Source organism: Drosophila takahashii, chromosome 3L, assembly GCF_030179915.1.
Source record: "Drosophila takahashii strain IR98-3 E-12201 chromosome 3L, DtakHiC1v2, whole genome shotgun sequence".
Lineage (NCBI taxonomy): Eukaryota > Metazoa > Arthropoda > Insecta > Diptera > Drosophilidae > Drosophila > Drosophila takahashii.
Window position 1 is genome coordinate 10,706,691 of NC_091680.1, and position 16,824 is coordinate 10,723,514.

The 16,824-nt window shown below is 43.3% G+C and overlaps 2 protein-coding genes across 9 annotated transcripts in view; one reads left to right on the plus strand and one right to left on the minus strand.

Moving 5' to 3' along the window:
* ko (Stork-head domain-containing protein knockout) overlaps nt 1-12,539 on the plus strand; it is a 60,538-nt gene extending 47,999 nt beyond the window's left edge. Inside the window, exons 5-9 of one of the 2 annotated variants that reach the window (XM_017143784.3) lie at nt 7,799-8,057; nt 8,513-8,757; nt 8,818-9,045; nt 9,109-9,260; nt 9,957-12,539. In XM_017143784.3, the coding sequence (XP_016999273.2) occupies nt 7,799-8,057; nt 8,513-8,757; nt 8,818-9,045; nt 9,109-9,260; nt 9,957-11,900 (2,828 nt within the window). In that variant the 3' untranslated portion in view covers nt 11,901-12,539. Of the gene's footprint in view, nt 1-7,798; nt 8,058-8,512; nt 8,758-8,817; nt 9,046-9,108; nt 9,261-9,825; nt 9,890-9,956 lie in introns of those variants that run through there. The other variant, XM_070215048.1, reaches the window with a different exon arrangement.
* Nucleotides 12,540-12,607: 68 nt separating this feature from the next.
* siz (Brefeldin-resistant Arf-GEF family protein schizo) overlaps nt 12,608-16,824 on the minus strand; it is a 47,430-nt gene continuing 43,213 nt past the window's right edge. For all 7 annotated transcript variants that reach the window (XM_070215045.1, XM_017143782.3, XM_017143781.3 and 4 more), the window contains 3 exons: nt 14,859-16,153; nt 13,956-14,793; nt 12,608-13,820 (listed from right to left, as the gene is read on the minus strand). In XM_070215045.1, the coding sequence (XP_070071146.1) occupies nt 13,390-13,820; nt 13,956-14,793; nt 14,859-16,153 (2,564 nt within the window). In that variant the 3' untranslated portion in view covers nt 12,608-13,389. The remainder of the gene's footprint in view (nt 13,821-13,955; nt 14,794-14,858; nt 16,154-16,824) is intronic.

Below are 16,824 nucleotides of genomic sequence, written 5' to 3' on the forward strand. Positions count from 1 at the left end.
TAGCTGGAAAGCGAGAAAATTATGCAGTTTCCCAGATGCCGGGAAAAATAAGGAGATATCGGTGAAGAGGGACGGACGGAACGGACAGATAGAGAGCTGTCGGTAACTATGATGGCGAGTAAAAAGTAAAATAAAGAGCCGCAAATCAATTTCATCACGATTTCTCGTCGCCGCATCTTGCTGAAAGTGAAATGTGGCCATGACAGTGGAGTCAAGAGTGGAGAGGAGCCGCAGTCATCGATGGCCGTCCGTCAGATAATTGTAACTTAATATTCGAGCCATTAACAAATCGCAAATCGGTAGAAATCAGCCAAGTCAACAGCAGCAGCCGAGCGATCGAGCACATTGCGAAAATCGAATGTCAGTCAAATGTTGCTGGCGGCAACCACATGCAGATGGGATGCACATTACCATGAGATCTCTGATAAAATAAAAAGTGAGGAAAATTTGTGGAATCGAATGTAAACATTAAAAACATTTTAAAAATTGTATACCATTTATTTGTATGTTTATAAGGCTACAAGAAAATACTAGAATGTATGAATACAAATGAAATAATATTAAGTTTAAATTGAATTATTTATTAAGGATATATTAGCCAACAAGAACAGGAAATATAAATTATTTAAATATTTTAAATTTACTTAAATATATTGGAACTATCATTAATTGGCATTCTTTCATATTTGAAAGAAATTTAAACATTCTTGTAATTAATATCTGTTATTATTATATTTTTACTTTATTATATATAATTACTATACTGTTCCTTTTTTATGTGATTTTTGAGGAATTTTTTACTTGCCCAAAAAATAAGTCAACATTTATTTTACTTTTATGATTTTCTAGTAATCAAAATCTAATCAATATCAAATTAGATGACGAAATACCTCCCATTGATGTTGGATTCAAGGAAAAAATCTTAACCAAAATGACATTAAAGTCTTTTTTTTGACTGTGCATTAATTTATAATTTCACCGTTAAGCTCTTGGCCAATTTCTTGAAAGGTTTGTTAACCTTTGTAGATAGGGGGAGAAATTCTCCAAAGCGTAACCAAGTTTGCCAAAAAAAAACAGATGAAGAAGAGCGGGCGATACAAGAGTCATTGTCATTGGGGAGTAGTTGTCTTTGCAAGTTCATCATCATCGTCATCATGGTCGCTTGAGCACCGCCCCCTTCGCCGCCCTTTGAAGAGCATTACCCCAGCGATTATTGTAATTTTATTGTTCTCTTTCTTCCCGGGGCCCGGTCTTTCCACCCGATTCTTCTGATTACCACTACCTCGCCGCCCAATAACCCTTCGGTTAATGAGGTCAACCCATTTGATTTTAGCTCTTGGTTACGCTCGGTGGACTTTTCCCTCATTTGCCGGGAAAGTGTTCTGCGGAAAATCGTATACAGTTCGTACCACCATTGTTTTCCGGCCTTTTTCCCTTCGAACGCACCAAAAATGGCAGGCAATTTAGCCAAATGCGACACGATTCTATGGCTGACATTATCCCATCATCTGGGACTCGCAATTGGAGGTTGCACAACGAGACTCTTGGCAGGCTCCCAGGTTCCAGGTTCAGGTCCACTAACCCCAAACTCAGTGACCTTTAACACACAGCAACACACAGCATTCAGTACAGGAAAGGAATGAGGCAAAAAGTGTCGCCAACAATTTTTTGTCTTTCCTCAATCTGGGCTTTATTTATTTATTTCATTTTGTTTGGGATTTTTTTTTTGTTTTGTGGCCAAATCGTGTTGCTCCTTATTTGCCAGGCTATAAAGCCGGTGGTGGTGGCCCAATGTCCGACTGCCGACTGGCATTTTGTTGTTGGTGTTGCAACCACGTAAATGTCAATTTGCATTTCGTGAGGCGTTGCATAAACAGCAGTCTACTCCCCTTGTTATCCCCACAGCCTTGTTTTCAATTTGTTACTGATCTGAAATATTTTTATTAACAGACGGAAACAATTAGCGTCGCCTCAACGAACGCAACAAGCGCCGGCCAAAAAGTTAAAGCCATACAGCTTAGCTCTCTTTCTACTTATTTTTTTCTATTTTGGCTTTTATTTTTTTTCGCGATCTGTGGACAGGCGTATCTGTTTCCTTTTGCCAGCGACTGCGTGGCCTTTCCTCCCCCCGCCCCCTTTGAAACACCCACCACCCCCAAGCGAAACGAGAGAAGAAAACCCAAAATGGGAAATTGAAAACGAGCAAAAAACGTTTCAGACACAAAATCGTGATTGCCTTCGTTTGGCCGCCAGACATTTTGGTTGTTGTTGCTGGTCTTGCTGCTCTACATGTTGGTGAAAAGGGGGTGGTAAAGAGGGGGCTGAGGTCAACAATGGGGTGGTCTTAAGGGGTGGTGATCCTGCCTTCTTATGTAAAATAAATCATTCCAGGAAGAGCTCTTCAAATCGGTTTGAAAAGTAAGTCAAATTTTGACATAAAATCGAACGAAATCAAGTATCTCAAGTATCGAGAGGATATTAAATACTTCTTAAGTTAAGTAGTTTAATGTTAATAATATTATTTGAGATTTATCTATTTTATATTATTTTATAGTAACAACCATCCTTAAATTGACCTATTTAACGAATTTAAAGTTCTTGCTATAATTCTCTTTTTAAACAATATTTTTTTGACCCATATGTAACTCTTTTTAGAAAAAGAAACACTCCATTCTCTATTATGCGCATTACAATTATATTTTTCACACTTTATCAAATATTTAAAATTAAATTTTTAGGTATTTTTTTACACTTTAAATAAATATCATGTATAGCTTTTTTTTTTAACAAAAACTTGCCCTGGCCAAAAAAAATTACTATTGCCTTGCTGACGACTTTCCTAATTGTAAAATCTCAATAAAATACTCTCACTGATTTACTGATTTTTAACTTGGTGGCCCCTGTCTCCCCACCGTTTTCCCAAAAAGCTCTGTCGAGCTAGAGTGATTGATTAATTGCCAAGTGAAAACGAAAGACACAGTCTCTGTGTCCCAGATGACAAACTCCTGCCTGCAGCTGGAAAACTCTTTTTCTTTCGGCTTTCGGCTGTCGGCTTCATCTGCATTTTAACGCTCGGGTTGAAAAACCGAAAAAAATCCAAAAAACCGAACCGAAGCAAAACGAGACTTGCAAATGATAATAAATATGAAAAAGACGTGAAAACGATTGCCGCGATTTTCCCACCAACGCTTTATAGATGGTGTCTCAAAGGCAACCTGCCGTCCCCCCTGCTTTTCCACCCCTTTCGATCACCCCTTTTCCCCCACCCTTTCCGCCTCCTGGAGCCGCCTCCTTTTTGCCGCAGCTTCATCCGTCTTAAGTAGAGTGAAAGTGTTGCGTTTTGGTTTCAAATTGTGGCCACAGTTGCAATTGTTGTTGCCCAGGCTTTAGTTTTTCTACTTTTTGTTTTGGTCTTTCCTTAAGTTTATTGCTGTTTTTGTTGCTATTTTGTAGCTATTTTAGCCGGCGGACACATATCCTTGTGTTCAATCAAACCAAAGCGCCGTCAACGCGACGGACTCGAAATTTTTTAGGATCCCGAATTGTTGTTGCTTTGGCTGTTCGGAGTCAAGTGTTTTGTAGCTTGAAGGTTGTTTTCCACAGCCTCCCACTGAAAAGGCAGGCCCACCCCCTAAGCCCCTAGCCCCTCTTCTCAACCCCCCACCACCCCATGGGGCACAAACATGCGGCAAACATTTTTAGCGCTTGTAGTTGCCATGAATTTTTATGCAAATGAAAAATGTTTCTTGCGATTTCCATTTTTTTGTTTTCAGCTGCTTTGTTTTTTGTATTTTTTTTTCTTCGTTGGCCATTACTGTGATGCAATTGCCGCGAGTAACAATAATCTTGATGTATGATTTTTTTTTCCTTCGTGGCTGTCTCTTATTATTAGAAAAAGAAAACAGAAAAAAACGTTAAAAATAAGGAGGAAATCTTGTGCGCCTATCGTGTTGTTGGCACATTTTCGCTTAGCGAAGGGGTGGGGGGATTTTCTGTTTGATCTCATAACCGCCAGCGATGCCACGGCAGCATCATAAACTTTTAACGCTGTCCATTTCGAAATAATCAATAATTTTTGGCTATCGATGGCAATTTATTACTATTTTTCCCCCTTCAACCAGCTTTGTTTTCGTTTTGTTTTTCTGGCCGCCGGGCAGCGACTAAAAAAAGAGAGGAGCAAATAAATTAACACTTCCTTAAACGATAAACACCGAAGTCCCCGGCGATATACTCGGTCGGCGGTGGAGAAATGCATTTGGAAATCAAAATGAAATGCCAATTGATAATGCCAGTGTCGCTGGTTATTTCTGCTTTGTAGCGGGGGCGTCACGAGTTTGCCTTTCGATTCGTTTATTAATTTTAATTGCAACGGGGTGGCAACGCCCGCCGGCTAATATCCAGCCCACGGATAAGCCGAACAAATTGCGAACAACACTCCCCCAAACGGAGGATATATCATATATACATAAATCCACCGAACCATCCAACGAAAGTGGGTTGCGCGTGCTCGAGGGGCAGTTGGATTTTCAGGGGAGCCAAGATTGCCACAAAAGCCTTGATCTTGGCCAGGTTTTCGATGTAGGCAGAGTGTTGTGGTGTGGGTTCATTAATATGCAACATCTTTTATGCCGCCAACTGTGGAACTGCAATTGCTACAAGGGGAAAAAGAAAATGCGAGGCACCTAAGAAAAATCTGGTGGAAATTTAAATGGATTTGTTTGCAGGCGAGATAAGTAAATAGACTTCATTCCATTAGTATTGTTTAGCAATTCAAGAAATTGTTTTTGATTTTGTTATTTGAAACCCTAACGGATAAGAATTATTAAGATAGTTATAGGAAAAATTTAGGTATCACACAAAAAAACGTTATTTCTTTTCTTAAAAAAATGGTAAAAAAAATATACAATTATTATAGTACTTAAATTTTACATGTGTTAGATAAGGAAGCCATTAATTTATACAACTGAACTGATGTCATATACAAACAGATACAAAGATAAAAATGTATTACAATGTTAAGTAATTGCTTAAGTACAAGCTTTATTTAATGAGCCTAATTAGTAACGAGCAGCTTGAATGATTTCATATTCAAATTTTAAGTATCTTGCTTAAAATGTGTTCTTAAATAAATATACCCTGTTAGATACTTGACTCCCCAAAATCATAGAAACCTTCATAAATATTTAAAGTGTTCAAACTTTTCCTCGGCACATTTTTATGACCTTTTGCCGATATTAAATTTCATTTTGAAGCCCTGACCTTCCCCATATAGCCTTCGAATATGTAACTGACTGCGCCCAGTGCCAAATGGCATTTCGAACTCTGCCCCTCGGGCCCACAAAACTTTTTTTGGTGACTCGCGGCATCTGGTGGCCGCAAGAGCCTCCATATACGTAGATATATTACTTGTGTTTGCCCAGCCATCTCTCATATTTGTTTATCTAGCCCCAATTTGGCTACTGCACTGGCAAATTTATGATCAGGGCGTTGCTGCCAAACAGCGCCGAATGGCAAATTGCGGAGTGGCGAAATCAAATGGGAAATGTATAATAAAGAGGCGAGTGTGCCAGATGATAAGCGCTGGCAAATAAATCGCCAAACCGCGCTTAGCTCGGGGCTCTCGGCTGAGATGGTGGAAGAAGGAAAAAGGGAGTGCATCCATGTAACTGGCGGACAACAAATGCTTTTGGGGCCCGGCGAGATGGAGATGGAGATTGAGTGCAGCTCCAAGTGACGCCACACACACAGAAAATGCGGCCCAAAGATTAATCGCTTAGCAAATTTGCAATGTGAAAGTGCGAGAGAGAGGGAAAGGCGGATTTCTGGCGACTGTTTTTCTACAAGACTTCCCAACCTCCCAACTGCCAACTGCAAACTCAAAATTGCAAGTTGCTAACTCAAAAGAAAAAAAAAGAAAACCCAACTGCAAGCTGCGTTGGATATTGCCGCTAATTGTCCTTGACGACGGAGCATCCCACATGGCATTTTATTTTGTCTTTGGCTGATGGCGCAAATTGCTGCCGGGTATTGGAGCACTGAGAAAAATATTTTAAAGTAATTTTAAAACAGTTGAATTCGTGCCAAAGCAGTAAAGAATATAGAGATTTAGCCCTCTTTCTAACTCCTTTACATTCGAAATTTAAATAACCTTTACCTAAACTAACCTTTGCCTAAACTTTACATTTTTTAAATATGAATGAAGTTGTATAAATAATGTCGACAACAACTAGTTTAGTTTTCCTTACTTTTCTACAAGACTAAATAAATACGAGGTATATAAACTATTTAATTTGATTTAGTCTAGTTTATACATATCTTGCAAAATCGAATTTCTGTATGACAATAAACCTAGTTCCCTCCATTTCAATGCAGGTGACATTATTTACGGTGTAATTTTACAGCCGCAGGCTGCAACGGAAAGTGAAAACTTGAAAAATTGATTATGCAACTGCCGCAAGGACGTTTGGCCAAGAGGCTTGCCTGTGTGCCTGTGCCTCTGCCTGCATCTCTTGGCCCGGCCAAAACGGAGGTCGTCACACACTTGGTCTGATTTTGCAGTCATCGCACCTCCATCCCCCTCTGTCTTATGTCATTGTCTCCGTCTCTGTCCCCCAATGTTTATTATTGCAATTTTGAGGCATGCCACTAGACACTTGCCTCGGGGGCGTTGCTTGTCGTTGCTTTTTTGCTACTTTTTTAGAGGTTAAGTTGCAAGTAGGAAGCGTTTGTGGAGGCGCATTTAATTTACGGGCACGATGCGGCACCAGCAGGTAAAAATAATAAAGCGACGCCAAGGTGTGCAGCGCTCTTCGCTTTGTTTTGATTTCTCTGGCTGATGGGAGCGCGTTTTAATTAAGTATACGCCGCGTGAACGATGCGACCGCCATATACGGTAATGCCAGCAGATGATGCTGCAATTACAGGGAGAAAAATGTTACCTGTATTGGTCATTAGTTTCATTACAAACTAAACAAACTTTAAACAATTTGCTGGTTAGATTTAAAAATAAAATTAAAATTTTTTGTAAGAAATTAAATATTCTTTGCATTTTTTCGCCGTAATTTTGTAAAAATACCTATCTTAGAAGAAAGACGAGAGTTTTTTCCATCTAATAACCTAAAATAAAGATCCAAATCCCTTGGAAGCAGATTTAAAAAAAATCTGTTAGTTTCTAAATTTTTCATAAGCGCAAAAAACTTTCAAAAATTAAAGTTTGAAGGTTTGAATGCCATCGACTGGGAATTTAATTTCAATCTCATCACGGTATAATTTTTCACATTTGGACAATTTTTACTTAGTTGTGAAAAAATTTTCTTTTTTTAAAGGAATTTTATAAATAGCTTAGTTTCTGTAATCAAGTAACTCCTTTTAAATATATAAAAAAGTAATTATTTTTTGAGACATGTGTACTTTTCATTTTTAAATTTTTCTCTGCGCCCAGCGCATTGACAGTCATCTCATGCATATTCCAGCAGACTTCGCATGACCTCCGGGCAGCGGAGAGGTCAAACTAAAAAGCCAAACTCAATTCAGGCGGTTTAATTACCCCGTCACTCGAACGTGGCCAAAATGCCAAGCGAGCCAAGGCAAGTCTCCCAGGTGGCCACCCAAAATGCCAGGCGAAAAGTCGAGTTCGTTGGAAAAAATGCGAGCAAGTTTAGGTGACCAAATGGGGCAGTCGTCCGTCCGGTGATTAGCCATATAAGCGGTCCAGTTGCACATGTTGTCTTGCTTTTATTTTCATCTACTTTACTTTTTTTCTGACCACACCATCATCTCTCCCCTTGACATTTTCCAGGTGACATTGACGATTGCATTGTGACGCCGACGGTTCAGGGGCAGTTCACGCCGCTTCCCGAGGCTCTGTGCGATGTGATCATGGACCTCACCGCCGAGGGCCAGTCGGCCACCATTGAGCATGTGCGCGGCAAGCTGGGCGCCCGCTTCCCCCACATGACCACGCCCGCCACCGAGGTCATCTACGACTCGCTCGCCCAGCTGATGCAGGAGCAGAAGATCTACCAGACCTCCAAGGGATACTTTATCTTCACGCCAGAGTGAGTAATAAAATAAATAGGATAAATTCATCTGAATAATAAATAGCAAATGACTAAATTAAAAATAAAAACAGTAAATATTTAAATAAATAACTAAATAAAAAATTAAAAAATAGGTAAATAAACGAATGAAGATCTAAATAAATAAAAAAGTTCCTAATTAAATAAATAAATATATTTATACATAAAACAAATAATACATAAAACAAATAATTAATTAAGTAATACATAAACAAATAAATAATTAAAAAATAGAAACAAAAAACATAATAAACAATAATAAATAAATATTGAAAAAAACAAGAATAAATCACTATATAGAGTCTAATTAAATCACCTATATAATATTAAATAAATAGTCAACCTATAAATATTTGTTTTTACAGCTTCAGATTAGGTCCTCCTATTTTTAATACAATAAATACAAGATTAACTGACTCTCTAATCTTCTCCAGGCGCCGACGCAGTCGATCGAGGCCGCGCAGCAATCACCACCAGCTGAACGGGAGCCTGGCTTACAGTCACCTGGCGGAGGAGGAGCAGCAGCACGGCGACGATGTGGTTCCCCAGGAGGCGCGCACCATGCTGATGTCCAATTCCGAGGCTTTGCACTCGCTGTACGGCGAAATCTCAACGGAGCGGGACGGCGACCTCACCCACCAGTGCATCCAAACGAATCTGGCGGATGTGATCTGCGGCGGTGAGTTCTCAATCATCATCTCAGTAGAATCAATCAATATAATGTGCGATCGATCAACAGGCAATCCCAATGACAAGATCATCTATCCAAGGGCGGCGAAGCGACGCAGTGCCTCGTTTCCGACGCCGCGCAGCTTGGAACGCCGGCACAGTTTGCGGCTCTTTGGCTCGTCGAAGCGCCTGCAACGCTGCGCCTCCACGCGAAGTCTGTCCAAGACCTACGCCCAAACGCTCAATACCACGGACAGCAGCAGCTCGGAATACCAAAGCACAGATTCGTCATCACCCAGTGAGTTTATATCTTCAATATTTAAAAAAATTTTTTTAATTAGGTGTTTTTTCCCCATTTTAGAAAAAGGATCTTTGCTCTCACGCCTGTTCCGACGCAGCGGTCGAGCCAAGCAGCGACAAATTGAGACCTACTCGGCACAATTCCCTCCAGCCGAGTGGTTCAACACCAGAGCCGTTCACCTCCACAGCGTGGGCACACAAACAGCCGAGCACGTAAGCAGTTAGCCTAAACTAGAATTCATATTTAAAAAAAAATAATAATATCAAAATAGTATCATAACATTACACAGGATAACATTATTAGGATATAGATAGATATATAGATACAGTCTAATTAGCATTTTAAACCCTTTATTTTGATCTCTGATTTCTTTAATAGTTCCATTTGAATTATTAAAAAGTGTGAATGGTTATAAAAGTAGTAGCTTTATGTACAAAAGAAAAAGTTTTAAGCAATATTATATTGTATTTTAAAAAAAAATAATTTTTAGTTTAGTTTTAAAGTCGGTTCTTAAAAATCTATAAATTAGAAGGAAAGATTCCGGTACAAAAATAGTTCCTTGCAATTTTTTATAAAGCTCTACTCTGCCACTAATCAAGAAAAAATAAAGAAATCGATTTACTGAACGAAGATAGATTTCTAGCCATTTATGGTCTTTTAAAATTTTGTAAATTACATTGTGAAGCCTAAACTTGTGTTCTTTTGGGTAGAAAACAATTCACACACAGTCTTTGAAATAGTTATCTTTAACTTATTGATATAAAGATGTATTAAGCTCTCTCTTAGCTCTCTCTAATTCTAAAAACAAGCCATGGATTACAAATTATTTATGTACAATACTGTAATCTTTAACTTAATGATCACAAATATATTTCTAACTCAATTCTTTTCCTTAACTCTTCCCACAGGACATGCCCGTGGCGCACACGCTGTCCAACTCGACGTTCTACGACGGCTCGGAGCTGAGCCAGCGCTCCTCGACGCTGCCCCGTCGCCATCGACGCCACATGTCCAGCGAGTCGACGTTTCTGATTTCCTCCAGGGACTGCTCGCCCATCCGCCGCCGATCGCCGGTGTACTGCAGCAGTTCGCTACCTCGTTCCACGCAGTCGATACCCGCCACGACGGCCAAGTCCCGCCTGAGTCATCCGGGTCATGGCGGATCGGTGACGCCAACGCCGCCGAAGACAGCACAGAAGTCGGTAATTGGGAAGCACATCTTCGAAAGCTCGCCATCGCGATCCGCCACGCTGAAGGCGACGGCGGCCAAGCGGCACCCGGAAGGACTGATCATCAACGGGTGTCATCAGGACAACAAGGCCACGTACCGGAGTCTGCAGAGCAGCGGTCCCTCGAGCCTGGAGTCCTGCAGGACCGCCTCGATGCTGGCCAGTGGTCCGTCGAGCATCGACAGCGGCAAGGTGTCCTTTAGCCAAAAGACCAGCGGCCACTCTAGTCTGGACTCGCAATGCTCCACCAACACGGCAGTGATAGCGCCCTCCACCAGTGGGAGTAATGGCACAGGGAGTTCTCGTTCGATTCTCCTGCTAAATGGTTCGCCACGCGGAACACCACGTCATCAGGCGATGAGGGCACGCGTAGCCGAGGCCCAGGCGCAGCGGCAGAGGGCCAGCACGCCCAGTCGAATTCTAGAGGAGATGATCTATCCGGCGGGAAGCAATGGAGTGCCCACCTCCAGTAGCAACAACTCGATTACCCTGCAGGTGACCACCTCGAATGGCAATCAGAGCATACCGAGCACCAAGATCTTTGTGCAAAACTCACCGGTTAGGAGTGTTATAACCCTGGAGAATGGCAAGATGCTGGAGAATTCGAATGTGTTTATCATCAACAATGAGACAATGACGAATGAGAAGGGCGAGGTGATCAAGAAGACCCTGTCCAAGCAGACTTCTGCAGCAGCTCCTCCTTCGATGGCCACGTCGACGCCGGTTAAGCCGTCGGAAACGGAAACGGTTACCGAGCAGCCACTCAGCGAAACGGAGGCCAATTCCGAGACCTGCGACTCCATATCCTTCATCAGTGAGAGTTCCCCGGAGAACACATGTACCGTGGAGGCCGATCATCCGATTTACGATGGTGGGAAGTATGCCAAGAACACAAATAACGATGCCACGATGAACAACAGCCGGAAGCTGTGCCTCCAGTTGGCCAACAACGGGATTGCCTACAAGAACAACGTGCTGAAGAATGAATCCCAGCCGAATTCACCGAGTGCCGAGGCTCCGCTCAAGCTGGCGGCGCTGGCCAAGCAGGATTTTGAGATAGCCGGCTCGGTGGGCAACCTGCATTTCTACGAGAAGAGCTCCAAGGATGTGGGTGCCTCGCAGAGCAACAACATGATGATGAACAGCAGCACGGACCTCAAGAATCTGTGCTATGAGTCCGTCTGCCAGCTGCAAAAGTGCTCCATGAACGGCGACGAACTGGCGCTGGCCCATTTGCTGCACAAGTCCAGCAATCCGCTGGGCAGTGAGCCCAATTTGGCTTTAAAAGATCTGGCCAATGATAAATCGATCGATAAGGAGGCCATCGACAGGCGACTCAGCTTGACCAAGGAATCGCTGGAGCAGGGAATGGGCAATGTGCTGGCCAATGGCAACGAGGAGCTGTATAACTTTCCCAGTCTCACCGACCTGTCCTTCAACTTTACCTCCCTGGCGGCAAGAAAGATACTGCAGGGTGTGAGCCTCAACAGCATCGATACCCTGGTGGAACTCAATATGGCAGCGGCGGCGGCGGCGGAGAAGCAGCAGAAGAAGCAGCAGAACAACCAGCCAACCCCGGCAGCTCCAACAGCCTCCGTTTGCACCGACTTTGGCATGGTCTAGGAATAACCTCCTCCCCAACAGAGATCATCGCTGTGGGTTAACCGGAGGAAGCCCCTTAGCGCCTCTTAGTTTAATCAAACGATAAAAAAAATCATAGGGTCCTAGGATAGAAGTTATCTACTCCCCCCCGCATTTGGCAAGCAATCTTGTGTAATTTATTACAATTTGATTTCCCCATTCGATAGCAGCAATTTGTATGTATTTTCTTTAGGGTTTTCATCGGAAGCAAACTTTTATTTACAGTGCCAAAATACGTTTACGATTAATTTTAATGCTTATTATTTCATACATATATGCCAGTTCGTATTTCGCTTTCACACCACAGAGACACCGCCAAGCGGCTTCTGTTTAAGCAAACCGATTTATGTAAAAATCCACAACAAAATACTATGTGTTATCCTTATACTTTTGTGTACATTATTCAAAATAATTGTTTATACTAACACACAACGCCCAAAATGCAATCCTATCTATACAGACACGAACCGTAACAGAGAACAGAGATGTACTACGAACATAGAATTTAGCACTTAATCGGAAATACAATAATTTTGTACAAGGCCTTAATTAGTAAAGTCAGCAATAATACAAAATAAGTTGAATCACTAATAAAAACGATATATAAACGAATGAAGATAATGTGTTTGTTTTTGGGGGATTAAAGTCCCAACGAAATCCCAGCAAAAAGTAAAAACGCGATCAACTGATCATTGGTATTATTTCCTTTCATTTATTGAAATTTTTAAGTCTTTTGCTTTTTCATATACATATTGTTTTGTTTTCATATACTTCGTGTTTTGTTATACTCGTATTTAATATTTTAGGTTTCGGGTAGTTTTGGCTCTATAAATATGAATAATTATAGCTAAATGCTTTTAAATTAATATTCAGGGTATATACACACAGACACGCGGTATACACGAACTTCATTTTTTAGTTACACAAACATAATGTAGGGTAAAGAAAATATATAATATACATAGCGCGCACTTAACGGGGAGTAAGTATATGCTAATGGAACTACATTCATAAATCGCTTTTGTAATTCGTAAAGGGCTAGATCAAAAAAAAGGGGGGGGGGGGGATGGACATAGAAGTTGCCCCGGGGTAAATTGGTGTTTTCAAGAAAGATTAGAATTATACAATTAATACATATGCATATTTAGAGAATAGTTATCATAGATCGCGGGTGTATTATATTATGCTGATGTATATACAATTAGTTTTAGAAACTTATTTTTAGTGTGTAATGTGTAGATAGTGTGAAACGGACAAAAGTTTAATTTATATACATTAATATTAGCAGAGAACGAAGGAACATTTAAGAATTCACTATATACTCGTAAGCTGTGTGTGTGTGTGGGTTAGGTGTTGAAGAAAATGGCGTTCGGTTCGTTTCGATTCGGATTATACAGATATTCCATTCTATATGCTATATAGATTTAATAATTATCGCTTTGCTCAGTAACTAAAATGTACAATAGATGACTTAGACCTCCGTCGACCGTCCGTTCTCATCCGTGCGCGAAGCCTTCCGCTCGCGTCCCGGTATTCGGCCGGTAAGTGGCTGCGCCTGCGCCTGAGCTTGAGCTTGAGCTTGAGCTTGGGCTTGCATTTGTGCCTGCTGCTGGAGCATTTGTTGCTGCTGCATAATGTAAGCGGCCTGCGATTGCTGCACAAAGTTGGCATGGGTATAGGCCTGCATTCCCGGCGCGGCATACACATTGCTAGGCGTGGCTATGGCCGCCGTGGGCGGCATATTAAATCGCATCTTGGCCGCCGCCGCTGCATTGGCTGCAGCAGCAATGGCAGCTGCATTTTCCCTCGAGGCGCTGGAGGTGGTGGTGGACTGGAACGAAATGCTCATGCCGCTGTCCAAAGAGCCAACGCTGCCTCGTCGCTGAGGTTTCTCATTGCCAACTGGAAGAGGAGACGATTTGGAGTCAGTAAGGTCCAGTAAATACTAGTTTTTAACAGATTAAACATGCTTCTTGTATTTAACAAATTAAGAGATCACAGTGCTACACTTAAAATCAATTTATTCAGCAAACTCACATTGCTCGTGCATGTCGAGAAGGCTGTTGCTGAGCGCACTGCGCTTCAGCTGTTGCGAGGAGTCAGCGGAATTCGGAGCCTGCTCGCCGGCTGCCTGGGATCCCGGCTGATAGGGACACGGACAGACCTCCACATCGGCGACGCCACTGTCACGATTCTCCGCATTGCCCGGGGCACGATTGCGCGCCGACTTCTGACGCTCCAGCTCGGCCTCAATGCGCAGCGACTCCATCTCGTCCATCTCGCTAATGGACTCCTTGAGATCCTCGGCAAACTTGCAGCGATCGTGTTCGTTGCGGGCATTGAAGGTGATCAGGATCTTGCCGTCGACCTTCTGGGAGAGCTGAATGCAGAACGGATAGTTGGGCATGTCCAGCAGGGTGACAACGGTGCCGCACAGCGGGAAGCTGTTGCGGAACGTGTACGTCACGGAGGTCTTCTTTTTGCTAAAGATTTTGGTGATGACCAGCAGATCGTTGAACAGGAAGACCTCACGTTGATGGACACCAGGTCGTTCCTTCTTGTTCACGTCGGGAATCTCGTACAGACGGCAATAGCAGACGAGGCGGCGATGGGGCAGCGCCAAATTGGGCTTCTTGCCGACAATGGTGGCCTGGACCTTCATCACCTGGGTGACATGGTCGCTGCCCGGTTTGAATTCGTCGGACTTGACGCGATCGTAAATGCCCATCAGCATGTCCTTGTCGATGTCATGACAGTCGTCGATGCCACGCAAGTTCTTGATAAAGTCCTCGACGCGCATGCGACGCTCTGGCTTGAGATTGGGCGTGTGCAGATCCGTGTTCAGCATGATAATGGCAAAGGCCAAAACGAAGATCTGTAAAATCAAGGAAAAATAAATATTAGAGGGGAACTTTAGCTATAATAAACTAATAGACATACCGTATCAGATGATCTCAGTCGCCCCACAATGTCCGCATTGCATTCACAGTAGCGCTGCGAGAAGATCTCCATCAGGCGCTCAATCTTTTGTGCCTCGCCAGGCATGCGGAAGTAGGCCTGGAACTTTCGCAGAGCCACATCCACCTGGCGGCCGGACAAGTCTAATTCCATGGCAAAGCAACTCAGCACGGCCATGTTGAACTGGTTCTGCAGATTGCCCAGATACTCGCCGATCATCTGGCGCGACAAACCCTTCCGCGTGATGAGGAAACGGGCCACGCCCTGCGGTGTATTCTCCAGGAATCCTCGCCTGATCAGATACGTGATGCCTTTCTCCGGCTTTTTGTTGAACAGATTAAGGCCAACGCGATACTGCCTCTTGCGTATCGTCTCCGACATCTTGTAGTTCTGTGCCACTCCAGCGGCAGCGGCGGCAGCCTGCAATTGCTGCTGTTCGTGCTGCTGCTGCTCGTGCTGCTCGTACTGAGCGGCACTGGTGTGCGAGGAGATGGCATGGTCATCGGCGGGCGGTAATCCTCCAGCAGCTGTGGCTGCTGCCACGGCAGCCTGCATTTGTGCGGCATAAACACCGGCTCCTCCGGCGACTCCTCCCGAAACCACACCCGCTGAATCCGCCGAGTGCGTGGAGAACTGCTGCGAGCTATTCAAAGCTGTTCCCCTTTTCCAGGTGTGCGGTGAGTTGCTGCGATCCGAGCCCAAATCGCTGTTGAGGTTGCGTTCCGCCGAGGTGACACTCGAATCGGATCCCGAGCTCTGCACGGAGGTCAGGCTGCCGTTCTCGGCCGTCTTACAAAGGCCATTGGTTCGCAGCAACGAGGGAGGCGGCGGCGTTTGGCGTTGCAGCAGGAGCAACTGCGTCTGCTGTTGCGCCGTTATGGAGCTGGTGCGTTTGGGCACCTCGGGCGGCACCTTCTTGGTGCTGCCGCCGCCGGCGCTGCCTCCGCTGCCGCTGCCCGTGCTGCCGCTGCAACTGGGCGTGGGCGTGGTGCTGCCGCCCTTGGGCCGCATATATATCTGGGCCGCCGAATAGTAGGGCGTGTGCGGGGAGTGGCCGCTGGTGTTCACCCACGAGGCATTCAGCGAGGTGTCCGCCGAGCTGGCGTAGCTCAGATCGTGCGGCGATCCGTGGTAGCTGGTGTAGTAGGCAGCCGCCGTGGGCAGCGCCTGGGCATTGTAGTAATGCGGCTCGGCCGCGTGCAAAAGATTCACATGCGGATGGGAGGCCAGAGCGGAGGTGCTGACTGTCGAGCTGGAAATGGAGGCGGGGGAGGCTCCTGTAAAAGAGGAAAAGGTTAGTAAAATTATTAAGGAATAAAAAAATTGCACCCTCTCCTGAATGTTTAAAAAAACATTTTTTATTTAATCATTATTGCCTTGATAAGACCAACAACTTGTCTTGATTAGAGATCAAAGACCCCTCTTAACAGCCTAACATATCTAGTATTATTTTGATAAAACAAAGTTAAGACGCAAATTTGGTTTATGCCTGGTAAATTTGAACATTAAGAAAGAATGGTCTAAATAAAAAAAATGTTATAAAATGATTAAATATTAAATATAATTATTATATTTAATTTCACATCGTTTTGTTTGCACCTCAATATTTATTTAGGAACTTGTTTACTTTTAAATTTCAAATTAACCTTGTGACTTCCTTGAGATCATTAAACTCTTATTTGCTTTAAAAAGTCACCAAAAGGGTCACCCCAAGCAGATAAAGTAAGCCAATAACATAAAGTTAATTCGTGGAATTTTTAAGTACTTTGAGGTCAAACACTTTAAGAAGAACAAGAGAGAACGCTATAGTCGGGTTGGTGTCCCGACTATCTAATACCCGTCACTCAGCTAAAGGGAGTGCGAGGGAGATAGATATATAAATTTTGAATGCGTATAACTTTTTAATGAATGGTCCGATTTGAAAAATGTCTTCTACATTTCGATAGGT